General features: G+C 39.4%; 2 protein-coding genes across 2 annotated transcripts in view; one reads left to right on the plus strand and one right to left on the minus strand.

Moving 5' to 3' along the window:
- tmtops2b (teleost multiple tissue opsin 2b) overlaps positions 1-2,002 on the plus strand; it is a 30,380-nt gene extending 28,378 nt beyond the window's left edge. Inside the window, exon 4 of the mRNA XM_031294477.2 lies at positions 1,258-2,002. Coding sequence (XP_031150337.1) covers positions 1,258-1,473 — 216 coding nt within the window. The 3' untranslated portion in view covers positions 1,474-2,002. The remainder of the gene's footprint in view (positions 1-1,257) is intronic.
- st6gal2a (ST6 beta-galactosamide alpha-2,6-sialyltranferase 2a) overlaps positions 1-25,188 on the minus strand; it is a 53,288-nt gene that overhangs the window by 5,365 nt on the left and 22,735 nt on the right. Inside the window, exons 4-6 of the mRNA XM_031294464.2 lie at positions 22,939-23,036; positions 21,593-21,694; positions 9,091-9,265 (exon numbers count right to left, since the gene is read on the minus strand). Of these exons, the coding sequence (XP_031150324.1) occupies positions 9,091-9,265; positions 21,593-21,694; positions 22,939-23,036 (375 nt within the window). The remainder of the gene's footprint in view (positions 1-9,090; positions 9,266-21,592; positions 21,695-22,938; positions 23,037-25,188) is intronic.

Consider the following 25,188-nt stretch of genomic DNA (forward strand, 5'->3'; position numbering starts at 1 on the left):
TTGTCTCTGATGATTGTTATTCTGCTCACAACTCTCCAACTTCTCCATTGTTGCTCTCCAGCTTGATCACAGTCACCACATATAACCAAGCAAAAGCTTTCTTACAGAATGTATACACGTTGTGTACATTGATTTAGCCTCTCCTCATCTGTTTGTAAGCCAGTTGATCCTGTAATGTTTTTTGATAAGATCCAAAAATTTGAACCTCTAAGTTGTCCAATCTAGACCTAACATTCTCATAATTATCAACATACTGATCAAATGTAAATAAAATCTTATCAGCCGCAATGTGTATTAGACCAGTTTACAGTAAATGTCATTAGCCTTTAAAACAGTCTTTCAAAACCAATAAATACATGTTTTTCTAGTGAAATTACTCTCTAATTCGACATGTTTGTATATAAATTGATCATTTTTATTACTGTAAGAATATGTGACTATAAGTCATTTAAATATCATGCAGTAATTGTTTAAGACATAGTTGTATACAAATATACAAAGACAAATGCATGTATGTTGAATGTTGATAATTGATGCTACCTTTAATAATATAGTGAGTGACTTCATGTGCAATATACTCGAGCAGTTACTGTGTCTACAGCCCATTTGTGGCTTATTTTAATATCAAGACAGCACGGAACTACAATTTCTATTTATTTTACACTGTTCTCCAAAGTTGTAGATAATGTAGATAAGCCATCAGAACCAGCACAATAGTGCTAAAGTAATGACCACTGCATAACAAAAGGTACCCTTACATAATTGTTATTTACTTGTAACATTTGTCTTCACCAATGTGTCCCATTAATGTGCAAAAAGAGACCTGCCTTAAGTTGTACAAATGTATTTATTCAGAAGCAAAAGAATGACAAAAGAGAAAGAAAAAAAGACAGCACCATGACTCAGTCCCTCGCAATATTTAGGAAACACAGAGCAAATACCTATATTTCAGACAGCAGCTCTCAGACGTTTCCAACTACTGTGTTGAATAAAGGTCAAACTATCACTATACACTTTATCAGTCCAACAAGACATTAAGGGACCATTTTGCCCTTTAAATGGCACTAACAATAGACTGTGAGTAGTGAGGATATGAAAGTGCACTAAGGCATGATTTCTGCCTAGTCAAACTCTGAACAGACCTGTACTCGGAATCTCTCTAAGAGCATGGAAACAAGGCCAACGAATCTCTGATGATTCCAAGAACTCTCTGTTTAAGTTGTGTTCACATTATCTGTCTTTCCATCTCTTTCTCAGTTCTACAGGTGTTTACTGATTCTGTTCCAATGTGATCACTGGTCAGCAGAGAACAGCAACATCTCGATGCCCTCCAAGACCACAGTGATCCAGCTGAAGCGCAGAGTCTACAGCAACACGGTGGCCTGCACCGCCCACATCTCCACTGATGCCCTCAACCAGTGTGGCAGCACCTCGGCCACCAAGCACACAAACCCCCCGGAGTTCACAACCTGAGCCTGAATATTCCTTAACAATGAGGCATTAACTCAGCTCGACAGCCACACTTACGTGAACTGAATCATGATGCATTTAGAAAGTAAATGTACTTTATGTGTGAGCTTGTGTTTGTCCTAGAGTTAGTGACTACTTTGTTATGTACTAGACACAAAAGTACTAAATGTCTGGAGACACTATATGGTCAAAGTTATGCAGACACCTGACTATTAAACCTACAGTATTGTTTGTGATTGTTGAACATCTCATTCCTAAACCAAGAACACGGTATGCTGCTATAACAGCCTCCAGTTTTCCGAGAAAGCTTTCCACAAGATTTTGCACCAATTTAGCCACAATGTAAAGGTCAGGCACTGATGTTGGGTGATACAGCCTGGCTCGTAGTCAAAGAAAAGGTGTTTGAAGGGTTTAGGTCATTTCTTTATGGTTCTTGCTTTGTGCACAGTGGAATTGTAATGTTGAAACAGTTAATGTTGTTAATGTTATGTGTAATGGGAGTTCCCTTAATTGGAACTAAAGACAAAAACAACAATACTCTTAATTCAAACAAAATTATACTCTAATGTTTGCCATATGGAGTACTTTACCCTTGTTTATAGGTCTATTTATCTTTTCAATATTCTGTTTGATTAATTACAAATCGTAATAGTTGATATTAAAAGGTTTAATAGATGTACATGATTTTTATAAACTCACCTGTCAGTGTTATCAATTACGAAGTACATTTTCTCTTTATTACACAGGAATCAGGGTGAAAACGTTACACATAAGTAAAGAATTTTGTTGTTTGTCAAAAACTCTTGTTAATTAACAAAGATTTTCAAAACCCAGGTGCACACTTAAAAAATAGTTTTTTTTTCTTCAACCATCTTTTCTACAAAACAAAAACATAGTGCCTATTCTCTGTTGATTGTTGTTTGTCATTGTGCTGCTGTAAATGTCAATAGTCTTGCTTCTTCAATGAGAATCTTTAGTGAATTGATGTAATCATCATGTAACTGCCGTCTTTTCCTCGTCTTTACTCCAGCCTCTGCTGTGCTCCGACTGCAAATGTAGCAGAATCCTAAAAATTCTCACACAAATATTTGCCTTTTAACCTGTATATATTTAAAATTGTATAATTTTGTTCTTCATGGGGTTTATGTTATTTATTTGTATTTCTGTGATATTGATCTCTTTTGATATAATTGCTTTGGGTTATTGCATGATATTGTTGCAAGTTTCTTTGTACATTAAATTCTAAATTGATCAGAAATCATGGAGAGACATTTGGAGAGTTACTTACACCTGTACTCAATTAAAGAGCTCCACCCTCTCTAGGAGTGTCTGGTCACACTTGTGGTCTCACTAGTGACAAAGAAGCTGTGTTCAAAACCATTCCCTATCACGGAAATAGTGCACTATATAGTGTGTTCTCCCAATTTCACTCACTATATAGTCCACAATAAAATACCCACAATGCACAGCTAATTTGAGTGTACATACAATGTACCCTACATTTTACTCCTGTATACCACAATGCAATGTGGTCGTGTTTTCCCGGAGGAGAAGAAGAAGAAGCAGAAGCACCTGCAAAAACTAAAAAGGAAAAATGGAGCGGGCTCTCGTTTCTAAACAGTGGAAATGTAACATATATACAACACTTTACTTTCCTCCTGGGTGCTCGGTTTGTTTCAGGTACGTATTAGAAGTATTTTTGTTTCGGTTTGTTGACATGATGCTGGGCGCGCCTGCCTCCGTCACACAAATAACGGGTGCATCTCCTGACCCAAGTCATGCAACAATGGGCGTTTCCCAATACCAAGAATGCAAAGAACAGACTTGTGTTCTTGGGGAGAACGTTCTTGCTAGTTGTACCTGGAAGAATGAACTTGCAAGTTCACAAGCACAGAAAACACTGTTAAGAGTTTGAGACGATGCGTACTTCCTGTTATTGCTCAACCCCCCCAGCACAGAGGCTACCAGCAGGGCTCCAAAATAACAGCTAGAAATAAAAACCACAACAATATAACCACTTTATATTAAAACAATCTCCGGACAAGAAAACCTCACAATGTTACAACTATTGCAATAATATTGAAAAATAAAACTTATTGAGCTTTAATTTTATTGTTTATGGTTTAGCTCAATCACTCCGTACTTATTCAAAAGAGTGGAACGTGATCCCTACTATTATTAGTGTATAAGTTTAAGTCAGTTTAAATTAAAAAATAAGTAGGCATGCACTGGTGTGTCCTATGTGTTCATGATCATGATCGTGATCATTTCTATATTATTGTAGTGCACTGTATATGCCCAGGGAGATGGACATTAGCAATTCAAATTATAAAGGTTGGTGTCGCCCCTTTAGTCTACATAACATGTATATAGCATGTTACCACTTTATGTACAACTGTTAATTTATTATACAGACTGAAACTCAACTTCTAATAAATCAGAAAACAAATACACCAAAAAAATACTAAATCTATATATACGTAAATGTATAGCCTATGGCATAATTTAAACAAGTCTCCCGAAAAGAAACGCGTATATCTCTCTCCCGTGTGTGTGTGTGTGTGTGTGTGTGTGTGTGTGTGTGCTTGTGGAGTTTAACTCTGAAAAGACAGTTAACCACAGGTTCCCATTAATCTTATGAAGGACATGTGTTGCGATATTTAAACAAACGATCCGTCAACGGCGAAATAAAAGCCTCTTATTTACGGGACCGGTCTAAAAGACCTCCGGCTTCCAGCGGGGTCTCTGAGCGTGACTATCCGAGCGACGAGCTAGCGGCCGGGGCAGGCGCAAGCTGGCGGCCGCCTCACTTCACGGAGCTCCGAAAACTCCGAAAACGTTGGAGCAAATTGTCAATTCGGCAAAGATTTTCGCAAGACTGCCTATATTCGAAATCTAAACCGTTCATTTCTCGCCTAAAATGTGGTCAGAAGTTAATTTGGTGATGAATAAGATGGCGAAAATTGTTAAAATTGTCCCGTTTTTGGGCTGTCTGTGTACCGGAAACCCGACCATCATTGAATGCCGAAATGAATGTTGGGATACGGGTGCAGCGAAGTTCATATAAGTTACCAACCAATGCATCCTCGGTAAAATGGGCGTGTCAAGAACATTTCCGGGAATCTTAACTGTTCTTGGTGAAATGCGAACTTGTGTATTGGGACAGTACTTGGGCAACACGAGATGACGTTTCACAGGGACACAAGAACACAAGTCAATAGAAGAACACAGATTGTTTTCAGTGAGTGTCCGAAGTCTTGTTTGGTCGTTCCCTATATAGCTCACTATTTAATAAACACTATAGAGGGAATAGTGAGTGAGTGAATGAGGGAACAGTTTCGAACACAGCTAGAGAGTGGAGACCATGGTAGGTTTCCGTCATGGAGCTTTTGTCCTGCAAGACAACGATGGCGATTACGGCTACAACCGGTTAAAAGAAGGGAAGCACAAGGAAGGGGATATGGGATGCCAAATGGCTCCTATTTCACTTGCTTTTAGTTTCCCACACCAGGAGGGGTGAAGCCAGTGTGCGATACTGTACAGTATGGCCAGTAAGAGTAATGGTGTGCCAAGAAGACCCATATGTGATCACTGATAGGAACCCATACCACACCCCTCTAATGAATGTTGACATGTGATGTATAGGGTCTCTCAACAGACAAACAGGATGCAACATCAGGGATTGGAAGAGACTGCTAAAATTGAATGGCCCTGAGTGAAACGTGAAGCAGATACCAGGTGCGTTTGATACAGACTTTCTCGAGATGCAGTTGCTTCGCTCTGATCTTCTCACTGCACGGTAGTAATGAGGCCCTGCAACATGAGTATTCTGACAATATGACTTAAGCCTGTCTGGAAGCTGATTTGAGTTAGTTAGACAGTAACCCTAAGTGACAGGTAGTCATTGTATTGTAGGTTTTAATGATTATTAATAAATATTGGTGTGGAAGAGAATCATTGTGTTGCTGTACGGTGGCTCGGTGGTTAGCACTGCTGCCCCACAGTAAGTAGACACTGCTGAGTACTGGTTGATCCGACAGGGCCTTTCTGTGTGGAGTTCTCCCTGTGTTCGCGTAAGCGTGCATGGTAGGGCACCAAACTGTGGGTGCGCAGTGCTCCTAATTTGTTAAGTTGTTGATGGGTTTAATGCAGAGGATACATTCCTCATATGTGTAAATTTACATTGCAAATAAAGCAAATATTATTATATTATTATTTAAAAGAGGCTGGAGGTTCTTGTGAAAATTATATGAAAACAAAACTGACTGAAAAATGGAATTTTCTAAAAAATGACATGTTAGGCTCTAATGTGCCACATTACTGTCAATAGATTTTTTTAATTATCAACAGCTTGAATGTGCCACACCGATCTGTCTTTTCGGTGATGATGATTTTGTGATAAGTCCTTCTGTAGAAAGAAGAAAAATCCCACCATGACATCTGTACTAGAAAATTGCAGAGCATCTCCTCTGTCTCGGAGCCATAATGAATCAAAAAGACAATTACTAGCCATGGCCTTCAAGTAGGAGAAATTGATGCCCCATGCACCGCACATACTACTTTCCGGTAAAATCTAGCTCTTGTTCCTTTGAAGGTTGGACACACTTAATTTAAGTTGCTTTGTACAAAAGCATCTGCCAAATAAATGTAATGTGAGTGTTTGGAAGAAAACACAGGCCCATTTGCACTCCTTTATAACTCAGCGATGGGTGACATAGAAATAAATAACTATTACTAAGTCTCAAATAATGGACATGTCTCCAACAACAGATCAAAGTGTCTCCTGTGTAGTTAAACTGTGCTTGTGTGGAAACATGTTGTCTTGTATGATTGTTTTTAGTTCTGTTTTTATTCTGTTTCGATGCTTTATTTGTTATGCTTTGCTTAAAAGACTGTTGACCAGTAGATTATGACTGCATAATGGTATGCTGTCAATAATAAATACATTTTGTGTGAGGAAGTAATTTTTTGGTGTGTTTTTCTGTCAAATAGCCGCTTTCAAACCTTTTAACGGTTTTGAGTCTCTGAAAAACTAATGGCGTTTCCTCATGCGTTTCTTTAAAACAGCATATTAAAAGACAACGTCAAAGGGGACACTTGTAGTGATAAACCAAAGAATTATCATCTAAATCTGCAGCTCTTCTCAATTTCATGAAGCTCTGTAGCGAGTTTCAGCTCATTGTTTAGTTGTCCGGCCCACAACTTTATTATTGTTGTGGTTTATTCTCACCGCTGTCATAATCTTGTTTTTGTCCACAGCAGGCAGCTGTTTTCAGTGAAAAAAGGTCTGAAAATTCACTATACACCTGCTCAGCACCAAACAGCAGATACACAGTTAGAGACTAGCTGAATATAGTGGAGCATTTAGCAGATAAAAATCCAGATAGTCCCTCAGGAGATGGTAGAGGTCAAAAACAGCTAAAAAAAGAGTGAATATTGGACTTAACACAACTCTAAATAAATGTTGCTTAGTAACTGCTGGAAGTGTAAATAAGCAACGAAAAAGGTGATTATGTTAATGTTGTGTTTCCGACTTATTTCTGTGGACCCTAAATGGCAGAAAAATGAATGTTAATGAGCAAATGTTAGCATGCTAACACACTAAACTAAGATGGGAGACACTGTAAACGGTATACCTGCTAAACACCAATATATATATAAGCATTGTCATTGTGAGCCTCACAAAGCTGCTAGCATGACTGTAGACTCTTACTGCTGTTTGATACTTTTGCCTAAACATTATCTGAACCACAGAGACCATTAGTCAAAGACAAATCAAATCTAGTTTCTAGGTTGTTATCTCTTGCTGCATTTCAATGACAGATATGTGATATTTGTAGCTAAATTGCTGTGATAAATGAAAGAAGCTCATTGTGCTAGTTATATTGTAATATATTTACAGAATATAACTTTAAACATCATAGTTGCAACCCATAGAAATAGAATGAGAGTAGAACGGACATTGAACCATTTGTTGTGGTAATTTGACTAGTTCAAAAGAAAATGGCGCTCAGCACTGTGCATTGACCATAGAAATAGAATGAGTTAGCCCACTACAACAGTCACAGGTCTTTACAATGGCACACATAAAAATGTCTGTCGCTCTGACCATCTTGCTATGTTGAGTTGAACTTTCATTCTATTTCTATGTGACAACCTAGCATTGCTCCAAGACAAAGAGAAATAATTATTGACAGTAGAATAAGACAAGTCAGTACATTTAATGTCACTGAAAGTGTCACTCGATACTGAGGCTCAACCATAATAGAGAAGACACACTAGCCCGATAATCGGGCGTCGGGCCGTCTGGCGAGGTCCGTGACTCGAGTCTGTTCCGTGTGTCCCGTGCCGTCGGCCGTCCGAGGAGCCGTCGCCATTCATTTGGGCCGACCCAACATGTTCAGTCGGGGACAGGGCAGTCGGGACTCACCCGGAAATGGGGAGCGGATGAGCCGCTCAAAATCTGACAAAAATCTTTTAAACTGACCTTTGTCAATCTGAAATGAAGACAGATTCAGCAACTGCATGGCCTATTTCTCGCTTAAAATGTTTTCAGAAACACATTTCGGTGAACTATTTTAGTACAATATGAGATCGTATTCTGAACAAGCCGCCATAACAGTCTGTCTGTGAATTTCCGGAGAAAAAAGAACCACGTGACGCGTTCGTCCAATCAGCTGCCGGTCTTCATTTTCTGGTAAATAATCAGACTGTTAATGGAAACAATACAGAGCAGCGCCGCCTGCTGCTATGGAGACGTATTACGCTTCGCGCAGAGCGTACGCTCAAGTCGGCGTCGCCTCAGTGTGTTCTGAGGCATTTTTTGGACCTCGGGACCCGACTGATCAGTCCGACTGGCTTTTCTGCCGACGGTCGGCCCGTCTGGCTGGTGTGTCAGGGCCTTAAGAATAATGGTCTGTTGCTTCTGAGGTACTCCTGGTGTAATTTGATGTTTTATGTTATACAGCTGTGTGAGTGAGAAAGCATACTAAATTATAGTGAACGAGACAGACATGAAGTGGGTATTGACCAAGGGGGTAAGCGAGCATCCACAAAGCGTAGCTCCTATGGTGCCATTTTGTTGCTAACAAGCCATCACCTCCCGTCAGCATTCCACTGACTGCCATTCATTTTGGCGTCACTTTGACAGCAAATAACTGCCTGCTGCGCAGTAACACTCAGCCATCACCGGAAAAGTGCTTCTAATAGACTTCACTGGTCTCAGTGGACGTCTACGGCGTGGCTTTGTCCATTTCTTTAACTGTCTATGGTATTGACATGCTGGAGAGTTTTTAAAATGAGATTACAGTGTTTACATTTCCGCCAACCCCTGCACAGATGTGCTGCCTTAGAGTGCACTGCATGCTGATAATGTCACTGTGCCTACTGAATATAAAAATGTCTTCATGTCTTAGCATGTGTGTATGTCTCTGTGTGTGTGTGTGTGTGTGTGTGTGTGTGTGTGTGTGTGTGTGTGTGTGTGTGTTATGCTTGTGTCTATATCTGCTTCAGAAACAGGCAAGGAAATGGAAAGATAAGTGTACAGAGATGACTACAAGAGAACAGGCTTACACGGCATGCATAACGGCTGTATGTATCCATGTGCGTGTATGCACTTACCTATGAAGCCAGAGGAGGGAGGATTGGGCTGGATATTCTCCTGAGTGTTGCCCTGTATCACATCCCAGAGTCGCCACACATAGCTCGGGTGAAGGATGTAGAAGGGCTGGCCGGGATGGAGCTTGCGGTGCTCCGTGTACGGACCAAACAGGTTGTAGTCCGGACTGGCATACCACTGATGAAGAAAGAGATGGACAAACACCTCAGTTACAGGAAGGTGGAATCATGCAGTGAAAACATTGTCTTGACTTTCTACTGGTTTCTGAGTTTCATTTCCCTCTTCTCCACTTTGGTGAATAAACATATAAAAATATCAATATGGCAGATATGAAGTGCCAGGATTTCAGCCCCCCTCCAAATCACCTCCAACAGGCAATGATGCATTGCCACAGAGAAAGTAATTAAGTAAGCACAAAGGCGGACCAGGTGTGCAGAGAGTCAATGGAGTCCCCTTCCACTCAAATGTGTTTTTTCTTACCGTTCCTTCACATGAATGTTTGAGCTTCACTGTGCAGAATGATGTACAGTATGCGCAAAGACTGTTTCAATATTTATTTGCTGAAGAGGGAAAGTTTCTCTGTGCTCACTTTTAATCTGAGATCAAAGCCTGAACATACAAGCAATATTTAAGTGAAGTAGGAGACATCTTTTGTCCAGCAGTTAAACTCTTAAGACTGGAAAATATTTGCATATCATAGCTTTGGATTTTACAATGAGGGATAAGGAGTACATGTAATTTTAAGAACTTTTAACTAAGTAATTGATTATTATTATTTTTTTTTGGAAAGACCGTATCTGACACAAATTATTATTCAAAGCACAATAGTTTCATAGGTATTGAAACATGTGTCCAGAGGAAATCTTTAAGAGATCATTTAGTGGGTGGAAGTATGTGTTAATGAAGGTACATGGATGTAGGCCTACATGTAAATACAAAGTAGTATAATGATGTGCTTATTTTGCTTGCTGAGAGAAAATGGGCTCTTGGGCTTCGGAAAACACTGATTGACATTTTCTGAAGTTCTATAGAGCAAACAACTAATCGCTTAATCGAGAAAATAATCATCGGATTAATCGACAGTGAAACTAATCGTTGGTTGCAGTCCTACTTGTGATGCAATACAGATCTTTCCAGATGGACAGAGCATGCTTTTATCAGAGCTTCATGCAGGTTTCTAAATTACAGTCAACTTTTTGAACTGTATCTCACACTTTCTTTTTACAACTAAAAAATAAATAAAATTAATCTAATTAATTACATACTCTGTAATTAATTAATCGAAATTAATCGCATACATAATTAACGGTGCCTGAACCAATACTTTTTAAGAAAGTAAAAAAAGAAAAGAAAAACAAAGGGTACTAAACAACAGTTGGTGACATTAAAGAATGGCTTGTTTATTGCTAAGGCCATATGGTCAAAATTAAATGATTTAATAATAATGTATAACAATAACAATAACTTATTTCACTGGTAAATTGCTGTTGAACGACAAAAATAACCACCAGGTGGGAAAAGGACATTTACAATAACTTAAAATGCACCACAAGGCTGTAGTTTACCAGTTTCATTGAACGCACCTTCTGTGTTGTTTTTCAGACGGCTAAAACACAGTCAAACTTTACACCATTTAGCGTTGGCTGTCAGCATTTTAACCATTTTTAATCCAGCTAGCGGTAGGCTAACGTTAGCTGCTGTCGAGTGTAGTGTTAACTAGCTAGCGGTAGGCTAACGTTAGCTGCTGTCGAGTATAGTGTTAACTAGCGTCACGTGCAGCGGTGTTCATAAAATACGGTATTCACCACCATAATAACTAGGGGTGGAACGGTACACGTTCACAAGTCACGGTTCGGTTCATACCTCGGTTCAGACATCATGGTTCGGTTCGGTACAATGGAGGGAAAAGCAAAACAAAAATGCAGAAGGCAATTTTTTTTATTGTGCATGTCTCAGGCTGTACCACCTAGTGTCATCCAGTCTCTCCCCTGAGCTAGCTGCAACAGCCTGAAGCGTATAAAGTAAGATGTAAACAGTAAACAATAAGTACTCCACATCATCTCCAGACTCCATCTGGAACTTGTAAACAAAATAAGCCAATCAGCTAGTAGTGTGATATGGGAGACAAGCGCTGCTCTCATATGTGAATGCACAGAGCAGGGGTGTTAAAAGAGCAGCTTCGGTTAGCCTACACAGATCAGTTGGCGAATTGTGGCGTTAGCTTCACACGCTAACAGCGGAGCTAACAGCTAAAGGCAGAGCTAAAAGCTAACGGCGGAGCTAAAAGCTAACGGTGGAGCTAACAGTGGAGCAAACAGCGAAGCAATTGGGCCTGGAAGCCATTTGTGGTTGAGGCAAGAAGGGATACAGCTACAGTACATCCATGTTTGGTTGTATATGGAAGGGACTAGTTTGTTTTGGGTGGACCAGAGTGATAGAGAAAGACATGGCTCTGGTGTGGCCTCACTGGACCGACTTGACACGTAGGCGGCAGTGTTACCAACTCTTTTCCAATGCTCGGGAGCTTCAGAGCTAAGGCGGGGCTACAGATTAGGTGTCCCTAAGAAACGCGTATGTAACAGTAGTTCCACATTACATTAATTAATTTGCACGTAAGTTTTATTTATTTTTATACCGTGTATTCTCCGTGTAAATTCATGTACCGAACCGAGACGCCCGTACCGTTTCGGTTCAATACGAATACATGTACCGTTCCACCCCTAATAATAACTATTATATTCATATTTATATCACCTTAATTGCCATTGTTTCTCCTATTCATATCACTCTGGTGTCTGCCATAACTTGTTAGTCATATTCACATTACTATATATATTATTACAGTTAATGTTAATTTTGTGGTTGCTTGCATCCCTGGGACTGTCTGTCTTTGTGTCTGTCTGTCTGTGTGTCTGTCTTGGTGTCTCTTTCTCTCTCCCCCTTCAACCGGTCAAGACAGACGGCCGTCCTCCATAGAGCTGGGTCTGTTTGCCACTGTGTGCATGAGATGCTAATAATAATAATAATAATTGCTGGATACTGTGTATGAATACTATTATTGCTATTATTAAAGATGATGGGGGATGGGGGAATTGTTGGGTCTCTGTAAATCATGAATAAGTCATAGAGTGTGGTCTAGACCTACTCTATATGGAAAGTGTCTCAACGTTAAACGGTGTGACTGACAAAGCCTGAGAAGGTACTTCAGTTCCTCACCAACCCTATGTCAAAGGTGTATTTACTCCTTCTGAAGAGGGTCATACCAGTTTTTGACATCAGCAACCAAATACTTCAAAAAGAGGAGCCATGCATATATCTCCTGCTTCCAACTTTGGAGCTGCAACTGCAAAAGATATTGCTTCCATTCTGTAAGCCTGAGCATGTGATCACTATGTTGAATGAAATTAGTGGAGGTATCAGGCCAACCATCACAAGTGAAAAGCAACTGCCTGATGAGGAACTCTCAATTGGGCATGAGACCCAAGTCTTCATCCAAAGCCAGGGTAACTTAGAGCTGAAGCCATTCTATAGGGATGTGAGGAAGTTCTTTTCGTCTGCAGCTGACTACATGCTTTCCAAATTTCCATTTGGGGATGAGCTGCTTATGCATGCTGTGGTGGCCGACATAGAAAAGAGGCAATCAGTGAAATTCTGTTCTGTTGACTTCTTCATCAGCCGCTTTCCTTCCATTTTGCCAGACAGTGTAACAGTGGATCAGGTAGAGGATGAGTTCAGGATGTATCAAACCACCAGCTTTGATTCCAGCATCCTCAGGAAACGTATTGATGAGGCCTTGAGAGACATCGGTCTGTTGAAGAAGGGTGGCCAGGAGGTCTTTGCCAACCTCTCAGCAGTCATGCTTGGAATACTAGTAATATTCCATAGCAATGCTGACTGTGAGAGGGTTTTCAGTCTTGTTACCAAGAACAAGACCCAATACAGAGCCAGCCTGGGCACGGATATGATCAGTGCTTTGGTTATGAAAAAGGTGAGCATGGCTGCTAAGGGGACTGTCTGCCACATGGAGGGCTTCAGAGACAGGCTTCTGAGGAAGGCAAAGACAGCTACCTATGAGGCAAAACAGTCTAGAGCAGCTGCCACTGCCACAAGTGATACATCTCAACAGTAAAATATGTTTATTTAGAAAGGACATGGCACAGCTTCAGTGATTTTATCTTTCAATAGTTTGCCAGTTGTCAATGTTCAAAAGGACATTTTTTCTTCTGTGATTTTGAGTTATTTATATGATGTTGAAGGTCTATTAAGGTCTATGCAGGTCTCTGATAAGGGTCATAAACCTTTTGGGAATTTCACTTCCCTTTTGTCAGATGTCCAAGTTGAAGTGAATGTTCTATGATGTGAATATATGTCTTTTCATTAAAAATGTTCTTGCTTCCCTCATAGTGAATTTATATGTTGATTGAATAACTGAATATGGTGGTTAGTGGGGAAATGACTATGTTCTATGACCGGTGAAGTGTTTGGTAAGCATGTGAACTAAATGACACTATACTGATGCCCAACCAGCCAAAATGTCAAACATCAAAGACAGCGGTAATGGCACATTTTTTCCGCATGCGTGCCGGCGTGTTCATGAACCAGAATTTCGACAATAAATCCGTAAGTTGCTACTCAAAAAAGTTTTTCAAGGTTGGCAGGTCTGTATACTAATGGTATGAAATAAAAACACCTTTCTCATGATTGTCTTGATGGTCTGGGTGTTTTGATGTAGAGCCCGATGCAAATTTAAATTTTTTCTGTTTCTGTTTCTTATTAAGCATTGTGCAGCTTCAGCAGTGCTTTCTTGTTATAAAAGGGTAAACATAATTTTATATTGTTTTTATATGTTCTCCTCTTTTGACCATATATATATATATATATATATATATATATATATATATATATATATATATATATATATATATATATACTACAGGAAGTTGGTCATCTGTAACTTGCACATTGTTTTAGCTTTTAAAATTCTTTTAATAACTTTTTGTCAGGAGCGTCCTCCGAGTCTATATGCCAGTTTTTGTGCCAATCGGACTCACGCCCCAGGAGTAGTTAGACAGAGTAGGTTTCCCATATATCAATATTTTGCTGATTAATTAAAAAAAATTAAAACAGCGCCATCTAATGGCTGATTGACACCAAGTTTGGCACAGATGCTAAACCGGCCATGTCGAACAACCTTGTCAAGTTTCGGGGCAATCGGAATAATTGTTGCCAAGATAACGCAAATTTTAGACAGGAAGTTGCTGTAACTTCCACATCTTTTAAATTATCAAAATTCTTTGGATAACTTTTCGTCATGAGGGTCAACAGATACTACATGCAAAGATTCAAGAAGAATGAAATCACGGCCTAGGACGAGTTCGAAAGAATGTAAAACACCTGAAAAATGCATAATTAAAAATGGCCCCCTTCCGGTTGGGCAGAGCTAATGAAGGTAATGGGGAATATGTCTGCAATGATTAGAGCAATTTGGGTATTAAATCTGGTGAAGATTGGAGCAACTATGTCCAAGTTAAGGCCTTCCAGGCATTAGGGGGCGCTATGGAGCCCACTTACAGGTTTAGGCCAAATGGCTGTACAGTCTCGCAAAGCTCCCAGGTGTTTATGTGGGTGCCAATTTTTATGAGTTTTCGTATATATATTGAGGCCGTCAAAAATGTGCCCAAGTGCTAAAACCAATTAGGGGGCGCTATAGAGCAACCATATCACTCCCAAGCCTAAATGTGAATTCAGATGAAAGAGTTTACTATTGTGCACATGGCTGCAAAATCTTGAGAGTTTTCGTGCATCCTAAAGTCCTCAAACAAGTGTTCGTAAAATGAAGATTTTTACACGAAAACCAATATTTCGGAAATTATAAAATTTTGTAATTTTTTCTAAAAATAGCACCATGGACTTGGAGATGAGACCTATGTTCCCTCAAAAGTTGGTATATTAACTTATTACTTTCGTCCAATTTAAGGCGCATGTTAGGGGGCGCTATGGAGCCCCCTGGCAACGCCCGAGCCCAATCACTACAGAACTTTGCAATTTTCACCAGTTGTGACATGTGTGCAAATTTTTGTGAGTTTTCGTGCATGCTAACCCCCTCAAAAACGCGACGAGGAATTGGTAAAAATAATAATAATAATCTTATGAAAAACAATAGGTTCCTTCGCACTTTCAGTGCAAGGCACCGTTGGGGCCTTGCACTTTCGTGCTCGGGCCCTAAAAAAATGTACTGGGGGCAAACACTAACTCGAGTTTGAAACTCGAGATCTCGAGTTTGTGATGGAGAAAAAAAAAAAAAAACTCGAAGAAAAAAATTCGAATTCGAATTTCAAACTCAAGATCTTGACTTTCAAAGTGATCCAGTCCAGATGTCAGCGGGAGGCGGAGATTTCCGGCCGGGGGCAGCTGTCCTCGGTCATGTCCGCCAGACTCCCCTTAAGAAACCTGTGATTTAAACTTCAGCAGCCTGTGAGAGTCCGCTCTGCTTAATCCTGGTACTGGTTCTCCCGGGCTTCCCTTCCTTCCAGCGGGCACAGCAGTACGGCCTGGGGCTCCAGCTGCGTGGTGTCGGTTTTGGCTCCCAGGAAGCAGGCAGTGAGCTCCAGATCCTGCAGCCACAAACGGACTCTGCTTACCAGGATTGAGCAGAGCGGACTCTCACAGGCTGCTGAAGTTTAAATCACAGGTTTCTTAACACTAGAGCGGCCATGACGGTCATTTTGACCGTTTTGAAATTTATGTGTAATAACTTTGCTAAATTAAAAAATACAATCCTGCTGCTTCCTGACTTTTCCTAAAAGAGTCTGCATTTTAATTTAAAATTGTTTTTATATACATTACCCAAAAGGCAAAGAAAATACAATCACTTTTACCTATTTCGGCCATACACGGTCATATTGACCGCTCGGATTTTCGCGGTATTGTTTTAAATTTTTCGCGCGGTTGAAGATGCATCCCGGTTGCTTAGTAACTACCATAGTCTCTGTCAGAGAAACGTAACTAGCGGTCTCGAGTAACAAGTGTGGGCATCACCGATGGGCCGAAGGCAAAGCCAGAGTCGGTAACGTAGGCTACTACGGCGTGGAGGCACTCTGTTCTGAATCAGAAGGCAAGCACCGGGCGCTTGCTCTGTGAAAGGCGCGGTACACGTAGATGGCCGGTAGCTGTCTACGTGTTCACATAACTTTATACATCCTCGAACTGGCTGGAATTATTGCACACATCCTCTCCAAGGACTGCACCAGCTGTAAAATTGTCCGGAGGCAGTTCATGCAGCAACTGGCAGAGGAGCTGAGAGCGGAGTTTATGGAGGAAAAAAGGGCAGCGGCTCACAGTCCGAGCAGCAGCGCACTGCAGCAGACGCCAAAACAGAGGCAGTGCCAGGTTAGGTTATAGCTAAATGTTCAAATAAGATACTTTTAATTGTTATTTGGCTATTATGAATTAAGTTAAATGAATTTCCACACCATATTTTTCAGAATATTAATGTATGAAATAATTACGGTTTACTATGCCATGATATGAATTACTGAAACACGTATTACTACTCAAATGTATAATTAAACTCGTTAAAATGTACATTTCGGTGTTATTACGTTTTTCTAAAGATATCCTAACACAATACATAATACAATATCGCAATTAGGTATTTATCATGAGATATTATAGAGTTTGGAACCTGCTAAATGTCAAAATGACCGCTCACGGCAGTTCTAGTAGTTATGGAATTCCGGCACTTCTAGTGTGCAAGCTGGGACCGGTGCAGCAACGAGGCGAAGCTGTGTTCCTGTCCGGGGGAGGACACGCTGCCCCCGGCCGGAAATCTCCGCCTTCCGCTCACATCTGGACTGGATCACTTTGAAAGTCAAGATCTCGAGTTAGTGTTTTCCCCCAGTACGTTTTTTGTTTTTTCCTCCATGTCACCTCCGGGGCTCCGTATGTCTACGTGTTGTCAACGCGTTGTCTACGTGTTGTCAACGTGTTGTTAACGTGTTAGAATTCACGTGTATTTGACCTTGTTGGCTTTCCATATTTGTACTACATGTAAATGTGATTTAATTTGTGTATTCTTTCACAGTTAGTGGGCTGATGTTTTATTTACATTATTCACATGTCGTTTTTGTTACCCCTAAAGATAAATAATGTAGATATATGTACCTTGTATGTATCGAACAAAAATACATATTTTCTGCGATAATGGATAATCAAGTTGATTTTATTCTATTCTAATGTACGTATTCAGTACAGTACAATTGTTCAAACTATAAGCAATCAGTGTGCCACTTAGTCATGGAAATAAATAGCATTTATAATGGATTCAAGAAAGAAACCCATCATCATTAAATTGATCCTTTTCATACTATAGACGAAACTGTGATTTTCAGTAAATTGTACCACCTCAGATTTCTGAAGGACATTTTACGGACCAATTATTGTTTACCATTTGTCGTTTTTCCAAGGCAACGAGAAAAAATTAGGGTAAAAATGGCCTGTCGCTTTTGGGGTAAACAAATACTCCTGGTATAATTGGATGTTTTAATTAGGCCTGTAGCGACGCGTCGACGCATCGACGTCAAAATTACGTCGACGTCGTATTTTTGCGTCGACGCTTCGCCACACACACATGTGGGAGACCAAAACATTGCAGGATGGAGGACGAAACAGCAACCTTCTCACAGAATTCCCAACAAAGCCCTGCAAAAAGCCCCATGAAAAGAAAAAGTCCTAAAAACACAGCTCGCCCTTAATCATCGAGGGTATGGGAATACTTCAAATATAGTCCCAAGTACTAACGTTGGCTAAATTCATTTCATGTTTGTGTAGTGTGTTGTGTAGCCTGCGCACTTAGGTGGTGCTAGCTAACTATCTTAGCTCTCCGTGCAGTTTGTTCGTGCTAGGTTAGTAGCTAACGTTAACGTTAGCTAGCTACTGGCGCCTAGACAGCTGTGTTTAGCTAACGTTAGTTATCATCTAATGTTGGCTTGAATGGTAGCTAGCTTACGGCTGCAGAACACAGCTATCTATAGTAGCTAACGTTAGCTAACGTGAACGTTAGCTACTAACCTAGCACGAACAAACTGCACAAAGAGCTAAGATGCGTTAGTTAGCCTAGCACCACCAAAGTGCACAGCTGCATTAGCATGTAAACCTACAGAATAGCAGTTAAGAGAGTCAGTTTGATTATGCATCAGGTTTTATGTTGGGACTGTTATGTTGTGTTAAACAATCCAAGGAATGTCTGTACTGTTCACTGCAGTGTTTTTCTTTTTTGCACTACAACTTGATTTTTTTGAACAAGAGAGTTATGTTGGTACTGTAAAAGAGTAAACAGGCTGGCCTTTCATTTTGTATAACAGTAAAATAATTATTTTATTTTGTGTAAAGCAGAAGATTTTTTGCTGTGCAAAATTGTTTAATAAAATATATTAAGAATTTTTTGGTATTTATTTGAGATACATTATGGTTTTTATTAATCGAGCAACAGAAAAATAATCGTTATATTAATCGTCCAATTAGTCGTTAGATTAGTCGACTAATCGATCAAATAATCGCCCGATTAATCGTTTAATAAATAATCGTTTACCCCCAGCTCTAGTTTTAATGTTATACAGCTGTGTGAGGGAGAAAGCATTATAAAATTATAGTCGAAGAGACATGATGTGGATATTGACATGCTGGAGTTTCTAAGATGAACTTCCAACAGCCTCTGCACAATTGTGCTGCTTTGGAGTGCATTGCATAGCCACACTGCATGCTGATAATGTCACTGTGCATACTGAAGATAAAAATGTCATCATGTCTTAGCGCGTGTGCGTGCATGCGTGCGTGTTTGCGTGTATAGCTCCTCAAGGCAAGGAAATGGAAAGGTAAGTGTACAGAGGCAACTACAAGAGAACAGACGTACACTGCATGCGTACCGGCTGTATGTATGTATGTGTCTGTTGTAATACACTACTTGTACTACTACAACCATTCAAGGCAGAAACCAATCATATCATTCATCATTTCCATACTATTCATAATACTGTGCATTTCTTTAATAAATTGTACCACCTCTAATTTCCCAGTAGAGACAAAATGAACAATAGATCATTGCCTAGATCATCATAGATCCATAGTTATGAATTACTTTGTGTTGGGAACTGAGCAGTGTGGTTAAACACATCTTTTAAACAAAGATCTCAGAGCATGTGACCTCTGAAACAAAGGAAACCACATGTTCCACAAGCAGCCTGAGTGCCCTTTTCAAACAGAGAGAATTTATTCAGATTACTATCACAGAAAACAAACAAAAGCTCATTTTTGCTTGAAAAAGTACTTCAAACAATTAATCTATTACCAAAAATTGTGCAGCTAATTTTCTGTCTATCAACTATTTGATTCATCAATGAATTGCTTCAGCTTTAATTGGAACACAAGTGTATGCCCCAGAAGCACAACCCCAGCCTCCACCTCTCTAGTCCAGAGTCCTAACATGAGTCAAAGTTTAAAATGATATTCAATGTCTTTCTTTTGGCTCACTCTTGTATACAGGGGGGTTTCTGCATGCTGCTTGGCTGGTCCAGGTAGAATTATCAAGTGCGGAGCCATCATCGCCAAGAATAACTATTTCCATTTGTTGCAATAAATGGTTAAATCTATGACGAGAGTGTTCCTGACTGAACATACACGCAAAGTGTAGTAAAATGCAACAGGGCTGTATAGAACAAGGTCAGGAGTCAGTGACGCGCATCGTGTCCTTCAAACCCCCTTCCAGTACCTTTCCTTTACCTGTCTGTTGGCTCTGTTCAGCTTTCCCTTGTCTGTTGTTGGGTAACGTGAAGCATGCTGCAGCTATGTAATGTGCTCAACATGTTTGTACTCTAGCTCATTTTACAAGAGCAGTAACACACTAACTGATCAACCTTTTTGTGTTAATTCTTAAACTAGCTGTTTCAGTATTGGGCTTCAAAACAAGAGCTCCCCCTCCTTGCAGCATTGCATTGCAATTGTAATTGTAATACGCCTGTAAAATATTTCGTAAATGAGATGACAATGCTGCACATAACGACCCCTGTTCCTGCAGGTAGAACTAATGGTTAAAGCCTGAAAATGTGTCACTGTTCATTTAAAAAGGGCAAGTTGTTCAATTATTAGTTTATAAAAAAATGTAAATGGCCAAAGAAAAACAAATAAAGTACTGAAAGTAATAATGGATGTGCCTCATTTGACCCGCGTCAATCGACGCTCCTATGGCAAACTACAGGCTTTAGATTTGAAATACCAACACCACAGGACCGGGAGTATTTTAGGAAAAGGTTGCCGTTTATGCAAAAAAAAATCATATTACAGGTAGCACCTTTCATTTAAAGAGTAACGTTAAATGAAATTCCAACACCACAGAACAAGCAGTATTTGGGGATGTAGGCAGGAACAAGGCTGTGTGATACCACCCATTTATTTTCTATACATTTCTATTTGAGTAGCCTATAACGTTACATAAGGCAAGAGGGCTAATGTTGGGTGCATGAAAGAAAGAAAACCTTTATTAGTCCCTCAAGGGGAAATTAATTTTCTTCACGCTCTGCTGCTGCTTTCGCCTAATAACAGGCTCAATATGGACAAATCTTGTCAATTTATTCTTTTCAACTATTTGTTTGTTTAGTATTATTATGAATTTCTTTAATAAAATATTGTCCTCTGGGGAATAAAATATTTTCTCTTTTATTCCTTTTAGCTCTCTCCGAACAGGTACTGCAGCTGCAAAAAAAATCTTCAGTCCTCGCACAAGTCTTGGAAATTATTGACCATTCACTTAAATAACAATTATAAGGTAGCATGAAGAAGGGGAGAAGAAAGGGTGAGAAAAGAATGAAAACACAATAAAAACATGTTGTTTTAAACCTGTGCTAACATGAATCAGAGCAATGTCAAGGGAAGGTGAAGGTTAGATATGTTAGAGATAAGAGCAAGTAGCGGATATGAGCGAGAAGGGGGGTGGGGAAGGAGAGGAGGGTCAGCTGCAGATTTCATGAGCACTTTGTGTAGTTGAAATAGTCTATATCGACAATGTTTCATTTCCGGGATTGTTCAGGTGCAGCCGGAAATTCCACTGGATGTCCCTCCTTTCGGCCGGATGTCTGTTACCTTCCTCTTTCTTTGTGTTGGAATTTTAAACTCCAGTGGATTTATGAGGACTATGGTTAACTGCTCCTCAGATCTCTGCAAGGTAAAGGACAGACAGCTAGCTAAACAAGCTGTTGAATCTAAATTTTCTGTTGCGCTTAGCGCCGCCCAAGATGATTGTGATTGGTTTAAAGAAATACCAATAAACCAGAGCACGTTTTTCTCCCATCCTGGAATGCTGTGTGGACTAGCCAGACCCTCCTCCGCAGCGCGACTGGTGGAGTGACAAACTATGCATTGTTCTACTTGACTGAATGAACTGAGCTGGAAACTTAATGAAATGGTTATGTTTTGTGTGAGCAACAGGCTCATTTGATAGCAAAGAAAACATACCTTGTGTAAGTTGACAGTGTAAGGTGCAGGATCCCAGGCCACCAGAGTCACATTCTTGTAGATTGAGCTTGTGTTGAATCGATGTTTAGGATTGGCCAAAATCTGTAGAGGGAAATATGCATTGTTGTCAAATTAAGCCAAACAGTGTATTAACAATTATTGTAACCAAACTAAATCAACATCAAAGCCCAAATCTCCTAAAATAATAGTTCAACATTTTGGAAAATATATGCTTATTCGACAGTTAGCTTAGCTTAGCATCAAGACTGGAAACAGGAAACCGCTAGCCTGGCTCTATCCAGATGTAACAAAAGCTGTCATCGACAAACACATTAAATTTAGTTTGATCAATCTGTACAAAACTGAAGTGTAAAAACAACAAGTCTGCTCTAACTTTGCTTTGAAAGGTGCCCATAAATTAAAAAAAAACATGTTATTTCATGTGCAGTTATGTATTAGACTCTTTCTTGGGCCGGCACAATAACTTCTACAGTCTCGTCATCATCGCAAGGTTGCCAGGCAACCAGCGGTGACTAAGAGATATAACATTTTAAATATCAAGCTTTAGAGCTGCTGGTACACATACTTTGTTACCTTTGTACAGAGCCAGGCTAGCGGTTTCCCCCTTATTCCAGAGCTGAGGATAACTGTAGAGTCGGGTGATAAATATTCCCAGGTTTGTCGAAGGTTAAAGGTGCCTTTATTTTCATTTCTAAGCATTTACATACATAGAAACAAAATATGTCCGCTGCATTAAACCCATCTTATTTTGTAAAGGGTATGACATCCACAGCGCCCAGGGTCCAGTTCTTTTTGCCAGGAGGGCACTGACGGGAGTACTTAGCTAACATTCATATTTTTGGTGGTGGGAGAAACCGGAGCACCCAGGGGAAGAACATGCAAACTCAGCACTCAGCAGTGTCTATTTGCTGAGAGGCAACAGTGCTAACCACTGAGCCACTACAAGCGACACCTTTCACATGACACAGTCATTTCATCCATTGTAAAAATAAAAATATTGATTAGAGCAGCTTTAACAGAATTAATTGAACAACACAGGGATCGTTCAGGTTCGGGCTGACAGATGAGACTTTTCTGTAGTTTAATGCTTTGTTAAAACAGGAGAACATTTAGCCTACTTTGGAGAGGATTGTCTTCCAGTGCCACCGACACAATTATGTTTGTAATTGTATGTCAAGAAATAAGTGGATTGAAGTCATAAATCATTTATACTTCTAACTTTTGCCACTCCACGTTTTACAAGTGTTTCAGCGACACAGCTCTGAGGTATATACATCTATCAATAATTCATTTATATGCATCATGCATGCCAGACTCTCGCTCACCTGTGAGTTGATGATGCGGATGGTGGTTTTGTTGCCCACGTCTCTCTCATATCCCTCTGTAGGTGCAGCGTTGAATCGTAAAACTGCATCATGAGTATCTAAAAGAAAAACCACAGACCACATCACTTGAAGAAGGTAATTAACTGACCTTAAGGTATACATGTTATTGTGTAAATACACAGGAACATACAAAAACTATATATATATATATATATATATATATATATATATATATATATATATATATATAAAAAAAATCAGTATGGTACCAAAATATCAGGTAATATATGTTTGGTATTTGAGGTTTGACACCCAGCCCTGGAGTTGTTCAGATGAATGCAAACTAGGACAAACCGAGAAGAAAATACAGCAATTTTAAATCTGGCTTGATATCAGCGAGGCAGAACATCAAGGTTTTGATGTAGTCACAAGTGAGTTTAGAATTGCTGCTTAGTCTTTTATTTTGAAGGGGAACTTCAAAAAGAAACACCACATTAAATGGCAACAGTGTTTGCATTTGAATGACTTCCAACGGTAGTTTGATCAATGCTTTTTGTAGTCAGACAGATCATCAAAGTCTTGGTAGCAGAAGTAAATTATAGAGAAAACACGCCGCTGACTGCAGTGATGTAAATTATAATCACATTGACTGTTAACAACGATGTCTGTCAGGCTCACAGACATAACCAAAGTGCTCTCTAGTGGTTAGCTCCTGTAACTGATGAGCCACCACGAAAACATTACAGTTTCATCTTTAATACTATGTCCAGATTTTTGTTTTGTTCATCCTTCACAGTTCACACACCAACATGAAATTCTCAGCTCGATGGACAGTTATAGTAATAATTAGAAACTTGTTTATTGATCGATCTGTCAGTCCCACGGTTCCTCCACGTGCATTGATCTGACACCAGAATGTATGATCCTCCAGCTTTTGATCTAATACTCCTTTATCACTCCTGCCAGTCGACTGTTACAACACCGATTGGCATTCACAACAAACGACCTACTGCAAACACTCAAAACCTGCTGGCTAGTTTGACATTGAGTCTGCCCTCCTGCTCCAATAGAATACTGTAAATACATCTGTTTCCTACGGAGCCGCACCAGATTGATGGCTTTTCAAGAAGGTCTTCTTAAAGCAGGGATCGTTCTTTGTCCACTCATCTGAGGTTAGTTTTACTGAAACTCACATTAGTAATGTTTCACACAATCTTCAGACTAAAGAATATTTTGTGAGATTTCTTATCTCTATTTTTATTTTATTAATTATCCATTTTTTCATGATTTATTTATTTTTTACTTGCAGTTAAAACAATATTTTTTCATTACTGTAATTTCATATAAATGCATAGTTTGTAGTGTTTGTTATTTGTTTTGATGGTGATGTTTTCATCACTAAGGTTGCTTTTATCAGTGTTTTTTTCTTTGAAATTGAATTGTGTATGAATTGTACTAGCCTGTATAAATAAATGTGCCTTTGCCTATAGTATATTTTTATCAGCTGACTATCTAACTACATATACTTGTGGTTCTTATTAAAGAATAGTTTGTGTTATAGTGCTGCTACTACTTTTACAGAATAAACAAAAAATGGGGCACGATTACTGTAAGTCTACTCATAAATGCTAACAGAAAGGCCTATATACTGTAAGTGTCTTCGTGTTAGGAAACTCACTAAGACTGCTTGATTGACATCAATTATGTAACATGCCACAGGGTACCCTTCCCCTGAATTGAGTTCATGACAAATCATTTCTATGGATATTTTTTTCTCGTAGCCAGTGATTCTCCATCTTGTCCAACTGTGACCCCTTAAAATAAAGTGATGTCTTTCTCATGACTCCCATTACAGGCAGCAGAGTGGTGAGCAATTTCTCATGACTCAAAACCCACTTCGCATTTCTTTTATTTATTTTAGAAAAAAGCATTACAACTTAGTAACAAGCAAATGAGTACAATGGTATGAGCAGTATAGTTGATATCAGACTACCTTTTTCAAGAAGAAATGCCTTAAGTTCAGGATGAATTTAAATAGTTTTTTACACAAAAGGTTGATGTGAGAAGGAGTTTGATATAATATAGAAACGTTCTTGAATTTGTTTAGCAGCATTTAGTAGCAATATCATCTTGCAATATACTGAAGTAAAAGTTTATTGAAGAAGACATGCTCATTTTCAGGTTAATACTTGTATTTTGGGTTTCTACTACATGTTTACATGCTTTAATGTACAAATAATACTCGTACTG

The sequence above is a fragment of the Sander lucioperca genome, chromosome 8, assembly GCF_008315115.2.
Source record: "Sander lucioperca isolate FBNREF2018 chromosome 8, SLUC_FBN_1.2, whole genome shotgun sequence".
In the NCBI taxonomy this organism is placed as follows: Eukaryota; Metazoa; Chordata; class Actinopteri; order Perciformes; family Percidae; genus Sander; species Sander lucioperca.